Raw genomic sequence first — 12,371 nt, forward strand, 5'->3', positions numbered from 1 at the left:
ACTGGTGTTCATAACTCTGAGGTTCTACTGCAGTATATTAAAAATATAACATTTGTGAATCTTATAAGACTTTAACAAGGACATTTTATAGTATAAATTACTTGTAAGTATCAGCTTATCTAGCAATGACAAGACATCAAACTGTGGAATCTAGAATATAGCAAGGCCTTCCTACTTTAGGCCTTGATTTAGTTTAAATATTATTGGTCAGATTTTCAGAAGTGCTGAGCATCCACAAATCCCATTTGAAGTTAATGTAAGCTGCTTGTGCTCAGTACCTTTGAAAATCAGACCATATCACTTTGTAGTAATGTAAACTTGTAATTAAGGTTGCAGTTCAACTTTTATTGTATCCAGTTATGTCCATTCATAACTGTCTCAGATTTTCTTTTTGCCTTGGAACTGAAACTTTCCACTCTAGGAATGAAATCCTGGCCCCATTTAAGAGAGTGGGAGTTTTGCTATTGATTTCAGTGGAGCCGAAACTGAACTCAAGCCAGGTCTCAGCTCAAAAGTGAATGTTTTTGGGACGTTTACACACAACATATTCAGTTGTTTTTGAGATGGGTGATTTGGGGGAAAAATACTTTCTCCATTTAAAAATAGGCTTTCTACATACACTTACTTCAAACAGCAGAACTTTAAAGCTTACCTTCATACATGGTTAGCCCTCAGTGAAGAAATCTATGAGGCAAGGTTAGCTTTTGTGGGGGAGGAGGAAAGGTTTAGGAACAACTTTCAAATGAGAAAATAGGAATTAAAAATCGGTGTATGCATGCAACACACTTTTTTTTTTTAACTGCAAGTTTTTAGTTATGTTATTGCCTGAAGTACCGTGGAGTTATACAATTTCATAGTGGTTAAATTCATAATTCTATAGTATCAAAATAATAATTTCCCTCTAAATTCAGAATAGTGTAGTTTAAATTCTCTGGCATCACAGAAAAACACAATTGCATAACTTCATAAGCAGAATTTTTGTTTATCTGTTGTAGCTGTTGTAGGTCTTGCAGTTTATAGAGTTTATATAATAGAATTCTAAACTTCATATTATAGTTAGCTATAATTTTTTAAAAATCTAATGTAATTAAATGCAAATATCTACATTAATGCAACTTAAAGTTGTAAACTTCAAATATTATAGGAAATTCGAAAGTTCAGGATCTCAGAGCAATATTAATGTAGTCACATTTTGCATATAGGGAAGTGTTTTGAATTATTAAGGCTTTTAAGTTAATTTATTTAATAAGTATTATGTGCAGTTTGGGTTAGCTAAGATTTTTATAGCAATGTTAACTTTTGCATTTCCTAACTTACAAAGTTGCTGTAAGTATATAATTTTTTCACTTCATATATGAAACATACTTGCTTTAACTGCCTTTTTATGTGTTTTAAAACTAGGTGAATTTTCTTTTTCAGGTAAGCTTCTGGGTCGTTAGAGAGATTCTTCATGCACAAACTTTAAAAATAAGAGCTGAAGTTTTGAGCCACTATATTAAAACTGCTAAGGTAAGACTTTATTTGTTTTGGGACTTGATATGCTGTAACTTTTATATGCGAGTTCACCCTTTCAAAAATGCATGTGGATAAATATTTGTTTAACACTCCATTTGGCTGCAGTGGTGTCTGTTAACATGTGGTAGTGTTTGGCCTCATCAGTGTGACAACATCAGCAGAAAGGGTGACAGACCAAAGCTCCAGAACTGGAGTTATATGCCTAAAGAAAAATTTACTTGGTTTAAGAAAATGCTTTCAGATGCTGTATTTCAAATAATTTACTAATTAATTTTTACTAATTTTATTTTTCGATCAGTATAATTTATTTCCCGTTTTGATGGATAATCTGAATTAAGCATCTGTCGCTATTTGCAGGCTCCGAATATTTTACTTTGCTCTGGCTGCTGTTCTTTAAAATACATTGTTTATTTTTGCTGCTTGGAAGGAAAGGGCCTGAGACCTCTTTTCTTCTAGTAATAATGTTATGGCTAATATCAATCTGTCTGGTATGAAATACTTTCTTTTGGGTGTAATACAATTTCAAAAATATTTTTTTGAGTAAATGTGTAGTAGATCAAGCAGCCGCTAGCCATGTTTCCCTCATATCATATTAATGTTGCCTGTTCCAATACATTAGCTAATCATCCATGTACAAATCCTGTTGTTACTTCTGTGAATACTCTTCCATTGTGCAACCTCTGCGTGGGGCTGCGTTCCCTGCGAAGCTCTAGACAGCTCCCTACGAAGTACTATGAAATGTTTTGAGGGCAAGATAGAAGAGCTCCTATTCTCTTCCCTGTCTCTCTGCTTCATGGTTTCTTATAGCACCTATCACTATAATATCTAGCAAAAAGAACAGGAGTACTTGTGGCACCTTAGAGACTAACAAATTTATTAGAGCATAAGCTTTCGTGGACTACAGCCCACTTCTTCGGATGCATACAGAGTGGAATAAATATTGAGGAGATATATATATATATATATATATATATATATATATATATACACACATACAGAGAGCATAAACAGGTGGGAGTTGTCTTACCAACTCTGAGAGGCCAATTAAGTAAGAGAAAAAAAACTTTTGAAGTGATAATCAGGATAGCCCAGTACAGACAGTTTGATAAGAAGTGCGAGAATACTTACAAGGGGAGATAGATTCAATGTTTGTAATGGCTCAGCCATTCCCAGTCCTTATTCAATCCTGAGTTGATGGTGTCTAGTTTGCATATCAATTCCAGCTCAGCAGTCTCTCGTTGGAGTCTGTTTTTGAAGTTTTTCTGTTGTAATATAGCCACCCGCAGGTCTGTCATTGAATGACCAGACAGGTTAAAGTGTTCTCCCACTGGTTTTTGAGTATTATGATTCCTGATGTCAGATTTGTGTCCATTAATTCTTTTGCGTAGAGACTGTCCGGTTTGGCCAATGTACATGGCAGAGGGGCATTGCTGGCACATGATGGCATATATCACGTTGGTAGATGTGCAGGTGAACGAGCCCCTGATGGTATGGCTGATGTGATTAGGTCCTATGATGATGTCACTTGAATAGATATGTGGACAGAGCTGGCATTGGGCTTTGTTACAAGGATAGGTTCCTGGGTCAGTGGTTTTGTTCAGTGATGTGTGGTTGCTGGTGAGTATTTGCTTTAGGTTGAGGGGTTGTCTGTAAGCGAGGACAGGTCTGTCTCCCAAGATCTGAGAGAGTAAAGGATCATCTTTCAGGATAGGTTGTAGATCTCTGATGATGCGCTGGAGAGGTTTTAGTTAGCGGCTGAAGGTGACAGCTAGTGGTGTTATTTTCTTTGTTGGGCCTGTCTTGTAGGAGGTGACTTCTGGGTACTCGTCTGGCTCTGTCAATCTGTTTTTTCACTTCAGCAGGTGGGTATTGTAGTTTTAAGAATGCTTGATAGAGATCTTGTAGGTGCTTGTCTCTATCTGAGGGATTGGAGCAAATGCGGTTATATCTTAGAGCTTGGCTGTAGACAATGGATCGTGTGGTGTGTCCTGGATGGAAGCTGGAGGCATGTAGGTAAGTGTAGCGGTCAGTAGGTTTCCGGTATAGGGTGGTATTTATGTGACCATCGCTTATTAGCACAGTAGTGTCCAGGAAATGGACCGCTTGTGTGGATTGATCTAGGCTGAGGTTGATGGTGGGATGGAAATTATTGAAATCATGGTGAAATTCCTCAAGGGCTTCTTTTCCATGGGTCCAGATGATGAAGATGTCATCAATGTAGCGCAAGTAGAGTAGGGGCGTTAGGGGACGAGAGCTAAGGAAGCGTTGTTCTAAGTCAGCCATAAAAATGCTGGCATATTGTGGGGCCATGCGGGTACCCATAGCAGTGCCGCTGACTTGAAGGTATATATTGTCCCCAAATGTGAAATAGTTGTGGGTGAGGACAAAATCACAAAGTTCAGCCACCAGGTTAGCTGTGACATTATCAGGGATACTGTTCCTGATAGCTTGTAGTCCATCTTTGTGTGGAATATTGGTGTAGAGGGCTTCTGCGTCCATAGTGGCCAGGATGGTGTTTTCTGGAAGATCACCGATGGATTGTAGTTTACTCAGGAAGTCAGTGGTGTCTCGAAGATAGCTGGCAGTGCTGGTAGCGTAGGGTCTGAGGAGAGAGTCCACATAACCAGACAAGCCTGATGTTAGGGTGCCAATGCCTGAGATGATGGGGCGTCGAGGATTTCCAGGTTTATGGATCTTGGGTAGCAAATAGAATATCCCTGGTCGGGGTTCTAGGCATGTGTCTGTACAGATTTGTTCCTGTGCTTTGTCAGGGAGTTTTTTTAGCAGATGGTGTAGTTTCTTTAGGTAATCCTCAGTGGGATCAGAGGATAATGGCCTGTAGAATGTGGTGTTAGAGAGCTGTCTAGCAGCCTCTTGGTCATATTCCAATTTATTCATGATGACGACAGCACCTCCTTTGTCAGCCTTTTTGATTATGATGTCAGGGTTGTTTCTGAGGCTGTAGATGGCGTTGTGTTCAGCATGGCTGAGGTTATGTGGCAAGTGATGTTGCTTTTCCACAATTTCAGCCTTTGCACGTTGACGGAAGCAATCTATGTAGAAATCCAGTCTGTTGTTTCGACCGTCCGGAGGAGTCCATGCAGAATCCTTTTTTTTTGTAGTGCTGGTAGCGGGGATTCTGTGGGTTAGTGTGCTGTTCAGAGGTATGTTGGAAATATTCTTTGAGTCGGAGACGTCGAAAGTAGGATTCTAGGTCACCGCAGAACTGTATCATATTCATGGGTCTGGAGGGACAAAAGGAGAGGCCCCGAGATAGGACAGACTCTTCTGCTGGGCTAAGAGTATAGCTGGAAAGATTAACAATATTGCTGGGTGGGTTAAGGGAACTACTGTTGTGGCTGCTTGTGGCATGTAGCAGTTTAGATAGTTTAGTGTCCTTTTTCCTTTGTAGAGAGACAAAGTTTATCTTGTAAATGGCTTGTCTAGTTTTTGTAAAGTCTATCCATGAGGAAGTTTGTGTGGAAGGTTGGTTTCTTATGAGAGTATCCAGTTCTGAGAGCTCATTCTTAATCTTTCCCTGTTTGCTGTATAGGATGCTGATCAGGTGGTTTCGCAGTTTCTTTGAGAGTGTGTGACACAGTCGCTCGGCATAGTCTGTGTGATATGTAGATTGTAATGGATTTTTTACCTTTAGTCCTTTTGGTATGATGTCCATCTGCTTGCATTTGGAAAGGAAGATGATGTCTGTCTGTATCTGTACGAGTTTTTTCATGAGGTTGATGTGTGTGTGTGTGTGTGTGTATGTATGTATGTATGTGTGTGTATATATATATATATATATATATATATATAAATATCCTCAATATTTATTCCATTTATTATGCATCTGAAAAAGTGGGCTGTAGCCCACGAAAGCTTATGCTCTAATAAATTTGTTAGTCTCTAAGGTGCCACAAGTACTCCTGTTCTTTTTGAGGATACAGACTAACACAGCTGCTACTCTGAAACCTTATAATATCTAGGTGATGGAAGCTATCCCAAGCATTAGGTTCCCACATTTTCCCCCATAGATCTTAGCATCCATCTGGAAAAAAATCAGAGGGGGGAGACAGGGTTTTAGAATTCTACTTGTTTAGAATTCAAACCCTTGTATGTCTCTTAACAGTGTTACTGGAGTTGAAGTGATGTAGGTTTTGTCAGTTAAAACTTGTCAGAGTTGTGTGCAAGTGGGTTTGGGCATGCCTTTTCTATTCAGGTCCTTAGTGTCTTCATCACTATTTAATGCCTTAATTTTTGCCCTGAAAAATAAGATTAGGAGAAAGAAAAGGGATAAAACCTCTAGGATCTATTTTAACTGAAATTTTATTAAAAAGTAGTAACATTAAAAAGATTTTGTTCTGTTCCTGACTGCACTCTTTATCAGAAATATATGGCTAGGATCACTCCCCTGTTTACATCTGGAGAAACTGTCATAGAACTAGGCAAATGTCCCCAAAGGTCAACCAGGAGTTGGGGAGGTTATGGCAGGAGATCAGTAATAGTACAGAAGTTTGGAATGGCTGATTGAAAAAAGGACCTGGTCAGGGGATGTTAGATGTGCACACATTCAGCACCAACTTGAAGCCGATTTGGCTCCAGTACTCCTATATATTGCCCATTGGGTAATTGAAACTTCTCTTTTCTGATGGAAATCCCTAAGGGAGGGCAATGGTGGAAACTCCACCTGACCTTCCTGTAAGTGAATTTGCCTGGGTGGAGGTAAAAGGGACCTCATTAGCTAGGAGGGATTCAATTTATACCCTGTTCTGTCTTCAGAAAATCTTGTCCAGTTAGCACTTGTAAATACCATTACTGAACTGCCACTTACTTTCAATTCATTGTTGTATTACAGCTACTGACACACAGCCTGAAATACTGTATGCAATATTCTGCCAAGATCTCCCTCTCTGAAATGTCTGCAGTTTTGAGATAATTGTGGAAGCCCACTACATTTTATCATTCGCTTTAGCCATCGAATTGAGATTTGTGTTTAATAGTAAAATGCACAAAATTTACTGAAAGTAGTTTTTGAGTCTTTAATCTGTTAACACATTAACCCTGAGCTAAATGTTAGCTTCAGGAAGCGTGCTTATTCTAAAGCACCTTCTATTACCAGGCATGTAATGCACCTTTGTCAGCTTTGTGGAAAGTACTTACTGGTACTTTACCTGCCTGCCAATATTCATAACTCCAGCATTTTTATTGACACGCAATTCCCAGTTGTTGGTTGTGAAGTGACTCAAATTATATTCTAATCCCTGGAAAACTCTGCAGATTTCTCCACTCAAATCAGGAAGAATCTTGTGTTGTTGATACTTAGAGTGTCACCCTCATTGCAAGGAAATATAACTAAATTCTAATCATCACACTTATTCACCTCATACAATATAGTTTGATTTCTGATACATTAAAGGAAACATCAAAACACAGATTCTGCTAATATGTTCTCCATCCTGTACTTTCATAACACAGGAATTCTACTTAGTGTCTGACTTCATCCCTGGAACTAGAATGTGGTTTCTGAACTTGTGCGCACAAGATGCCTCTGTATTTCCTAACTTTTCTTCTGTTTAGACCCAAATTCATTTCTGTTCTTTGTACATTTGGTATTATCTTTTATTGTAAATTGTTTTCGTCACAAGTTTAATGAAATGGAGGTTATAGAAAATATATGATAACACGAATCCCACATTATCTAAACTGTTCTATTTTTCAAAAGTTGTCCATTTTGCACTTGCAGAGTTTGAGACACATGGAAGCTTCTTTCAGAGATGTTGAGAAAATGTACACGCATCGTTTGGTCAATAATAGTTTTTTTTTTTTTGTCTACACAGATTCCCACTCTTGGGGTTATTCTTCCCTTTTAAAATGCAAGCCTGAAGCACTTCAACTGTCTGTTCAAGTCAGTTCATGAGTTTAAGGAGTCAAATGTTTTCAAGTGAGGCTATATCAGATACATACACCAGAAACAATCATTTTAAGGTTTAGTTTTGCATCTTATCAGTTTAAACTGAGGTCCTCTCAACATCCTCCTTACTTCAAGCATGCAGAAAAGCCAACACTAGAGAGAGAAACATGTTCCATCTATACCTGCTGAGTCTGTGGCCCTATTGGCATCAAATCAGCAATTTTGATGGGATGCCTTAGTTTCTGTAGAAAATACAGAAAATACCCTCCACCGTGGTTCCCATTTGAGGACTGTTTCTCTTAATGTTCTGTGACACGAAGTGGAAAATACATTAGACCAGTGAGTACTAATAATAATCCAGAAACGATTTTCAATCCTATTCCACTCCATCATTGTTGTTCATTATTTACATTACCGTAGCAGTACTAATGCACCAGGACCCTATTGTGCTAAGGACTACAGAAACAGAATGAAAAGAGAGTCCCTGCCTCTAAAGTGTTTATAATCTAAGTCGAAGACAGTAACAACAGATGGAGGAGTGGAAGGAAACAGTGACACAGTATTCATCAGCATGAAGGCAGTGGCCTAACCATTGTCAAGCTTTTTTGTTGGCATCATAACAAAGGAGAGTTTTCTTTAAGAGGGATTTAAATGAGGAAAATGAGGTAGCTTTGCAGATGGTTTATGGGGAGCTCCTCCCAAGTATGAGGGGTAGCATGGGAGAAAGCACGATGATGCTAATTTGAAAAATCTAACAAGTGGGTGACGGACACTGACATAGTTGCCTGGTCAGAGGAAGGGGCTGACACTTCAACAGTGAATGGGAGATGGTATGTAGGGTGGAGAGGGCCTTAAAAGTGAGAACAAACAGTTCATATTTAATGTGATCGAGAAGGTGGAGCCTGTGGAGGGATGCAAAGAGAGAGTTACCATGAGCAAAGCAGTGGGCAAGGAGAATGATCTTTGCAGCAAGATTCTGAATGGATATGAGGGAGGCAAAATTACATTTATCAGGGCCAGAGAAAGATATTGTAGTAATCAAGATGAGAACCAGGACAAGAAATTTTGCTGTGTGGATTGACTAGGATAGGCTGTATCTTAGAGATGTCTTGCAGAAAGAATGTAGAAAATATAGATATATCTTGATGTGAGGACATAGAGACATCAGAGTCGAAGATGACACCCATGTTACAGGCCTGAGTGACAGGCAGAATGGTGGTGGTGCCCACAGTGATCAAGAAAAGAGATAGGGGAGAGGCCTTGTGGGCAGAAAGATTAAGAGCGCCATTTGACTTATGTTGAGCTTGACTGACAGGCAGACCTCCATGAGGAAATAGCAGAACGTGATGCCTAGATTTTAGCTTGGGTAGAAGGAGACAGGTCTGTAGTAAAGAGCACTCCATGTTCCCTGCCTTTTCTTCATGCCTTTTCAGTGATCTTGTTCACAAGAAAGCTATTGTGATCCTAGGATGTGTAAACAGAGGAATTTTGAGTAGGGGTAATTCAAGAAAGATGTTGATAAATTGTAAAGGGTTCAGAGAAGAGCGCTGAGAATGATTAAAGGATTAGAAAACATGCCTTTATAGCAGGGGTGGGCAAACTATGGCACGCGTTTTTGCCCGGGTCCTGGCCACTGGTCTGGGGGCCTCTGCATTTTAATTTGATTTTAAATGAAGCTTCTTAAACATTTTAAAAACCTTATTTACTTTACATACAACAATAGTTTAGTTATATATTATAGACTTATAGAAAGAGACCTTCTAAAAACGTTACAATGTATAAATTAGAGTGAATAAATGAAGACTCGGCACACCACTTCTCAAAGGTTGCCGACCCCTGCTTTATAGTGATATAGACCCAAAGAGCTCAAACTATTTAGCTTAACAAAGAGAAGATTAAGGAGTGACTTGATTAGTCTGTAAGTATCTAAATGGGAAACAAATATTTAATAATGGACTCTTCTGTCCAGCAGAGAAAAGTATAACAGGGTTCAATGTCTGGAAATAAAAGCTAGACAAATTCAGACTAGAAATAAGGTGTACATTTTTAACAATGATGGTAATTAACCACTGGAATAATTTACCAATGATCATGGTGGATTCTCCATCATTGACAATTTTCAGATCAAGATTGGATGCTTTTCTAAAAGATCTATTCTAGAAATTTTTGGGGAAGTTCTATGGCCTGTATCGTACAGGTCAGACTAGATGGTCATAATGCTCTCTTCTGGCCTTTGACTCCATAACCCTAACCTCCCCTGCTAGGAAGTGCAATTTAGGTAAAGATACTGGCCAATTAACTATTTAGCTGAAACTCAGACCACTTTTAGGGGAATGTTAGGGTGCGGACACATTGCCAGTTTGTCCTTATGAACCATCACATAATGTGGATCAGCCCTCTTAGCTCACTATCTCGTGTTCCTGAAGTGTTTGCCATCAGAAACACTGTCTCCTGGAAAAAGAGTTTGGAGAATATTCTGAAAGAGGTTAGTGTGGTGGTCTTGTAGGTTGTGAGCACCAAGTTCTGTCTCTCAAAGATGGAGGTTCAACAACCAGCCAAAAAATGTTTCTGAATTTCTTCAGTGTGGTATATGCAATGACTAAAGGAGTGATTTTTACAAAGGCACAAAAGACAAGTAAGCACCAGCTGCCATTTGTACTTTTGAAAATCTCTGCTAAATGTCCCTGTACTGGGGAGCAGTGAGTTGAAAAAATGGAGGGGAACTTCAGCTGTAGTCAGTCACCCTAGAGTTCTTGAGACTTAATCAGTTTGGCTGACTCAGGAGCTACACCTTTCTTCCATTTCAGAAAGTAACTTTATCTTGTACAAGCTTTGGAGATCTCTAGCGGGATCTGATGAACCTCTTCAGAGTAGGCTGTGCATGAAATTGGAAAAGTATCATAATCTCAAGTGCTAGACTCCAGTCCTGTTGACCTGACTCTCTTGGGATCAAAAGGTCCTGAAGAATTGAGGCTAGAATTTTCAAAGGCGCCTACGGGAGTTAAGCGTCTAGCTCCTATTTCAATTTCAATGGGGACTGGGCACATGAGTCCTTTAGGTGCCTTTGAAAATCCTAGCCTGAAAGTATTATCAAAGTTTAATTCCAGAAGATCCAAATACCAAAATACCAAGTTGGAATTATCAATATTTTACATAAGTTTTATCCTGTTATCTTCATTATAACCTCTGGGATCAATAATTTCATAGGAAAATTTAAACAAAAGTTTTGACTCCGGTCCACATAAACCAAGACTCCTGGCACTTCAGAACAGAATTACACTTATTAATTGTAATATAGTAGTTTTATTTGGGGCTTATTGTAATATAGAAGTTTTATTTGGGGCCTTTGCCACCACAGGAATATTGACTTAATAGCAGCATTTTTTAATGTGTGTTCGATTCTGATCATCTGATAAGGTTAGTTTTTCCCCCAACATTTTCTTGTTTAATCTGTTCTATCTTGTATTTAGCTGTGACATTTAGTACCTTTCCCAGACCTGAAGAATAACTTCGTGTATCTCAAAAGCTTTTCTTTCACCAACAGAAGTTGGTCCAATAAAAGATATTACTTCACCCACCTTTTGTCTCTGTCATGGGACCAATAAGGCTACAACAAAACTGCAAACAATTACCAAAATGTCTGTTTTGCAGTCTAGTTTTTTAGATCACACCTCTTATGGATAAAGGGTTATATTTCTTACGTAGTTTTGTTTTTCCTGAACCCATACTATTAGCTATGATCTCATTAGCTAAGAAGAATCGGGCTTGATTGATATTTGGGTAGGAGACCTCTAAGTTTGTGACAGATTTCACTTACTAATCTACGTGAGGCGTCAGGTGATCAGGCTGAGGCCACAGGATCGTTTGGGGAGGAGATGACGAAACACACCAAGAGTTTAAAATTTAAAGCTTTATTAATAAAATAATAAAATAACAGCGGAGAGTGATGGGTGCTCCCCACGTCACTCAGAGGAAGGAAGATAGCATTAGTGCTCCAAGCTGTAACCCACTTTCATACACACTTAGTTCTCCTCTTCTCACGGCTGTGGAGCTGTAGATTTCTTGTCTAGCCCATGACCTTGGGCCGGGGCCAGCGTCTTATCTCCACACGGAGCTAGCTGAAGTGCCGAGTTAACCCGTTCTCTGCTCTCTTTCTTCTTTCCCCCTCTTGGCCTCTTGCACCCTGCAAGGAATCTTCCATTTCATATTCACACCTTTGGCTCTCCCCCGAAATGTCTTGCGTTGCTTGCAACCGCGTTAGCAACATACAATGCTGATTTGCCTCCTCATGGGACCCCTGAGGGAGGGAGTCCTTGGGCCTGTGACAAGGTAAGCTTAGAGTCCTACAAGAAGCAGTATTTCAGCAGGTGACATTCTAACCCATTAGTCAGCACTTAACCAATGCTTCAGCATGCTGCTGAATATTGGGATAAAGTACTGTTGGAGGTATTTATCTTTTGAATGAGACATAAAATTACAGTTTTAAATTTAACACTTGTGACTAAACACCTGGGGAAGTTTTTGCAAGAGTAGTGGTGTTTGTGCTGGCTGTGTTTATTATTACTATTACTTTCTGCTTACCTTACATTCCTTCTAATTTCTGTTAGATATTGTATTATTCTCTTCTTGTAACACTGTTTGCATAGTGCTTGTATGGACTATCAGTTATTGAGTTTTACCCAAGAGAAAGCTGCATCTCAGTGGTGGAAGAAGGGTTCTCATTATATATAAACATAATCTTATAAAGTACTTTAGTTTAGTTTCCTATGAAAGGAGACTCAAAGAGCTTGGCTTGGTTAGCCTAACTAAAAGAAGGCTGAGGGGAGATATGATTGCTCTTTATAAATATATCAGAGGGATAAATATCAGGGAGGGAGAGGAATTATTTAAGCTTAGTACCCATGTGGACACAAGAACAAATGGATATAAACTGGACATTAGGAAGTTT

General features: G+C 39.1%; 1 protein-coding gene across 4 annotated transcripts in view; it reads left to right on the forward strand.

Annotated features, from left to right (window-relative positions):
- RALGPS2 (Ral GEF with PH domain and SH3 binding motif 2) overlaps nucleotides 1–12,371 on the forward strand; it is a 287,833-nt gene that overhangs the window by 109,414 nt on the left and 166,048 nt on the right. For all 4 annotated transcript variants that reach the window (XM_054038029.1, XM_054038031.1, XM_054038032.1 and 1 more), the window contains one exon: nucleotides 1,420–1,509. In XM_054038029.1, coding sequence (XP_053894004.1) covers nucleotides 1,420–1,509 — 90 coding nt within the window. The remainder of the gene's footprint in view (nucleotides 1–1,419; nucleotides 1,510–12,371) is intronic.

Source organism: Malaclemys terrapin, chromosome 8, assembly GCF_027887155.1.
Source record: "Malaclemys terrapin pileata isolate rMalTer1 chromosome 8, rMalTer1.hap1, whole genome shotgun sequence".
Taxonomy (NCBI): Eukaryota; Metazoa; Chordata; order Testudines; family Emydidae; genus Malaclemys; species Malaclemys terrapin.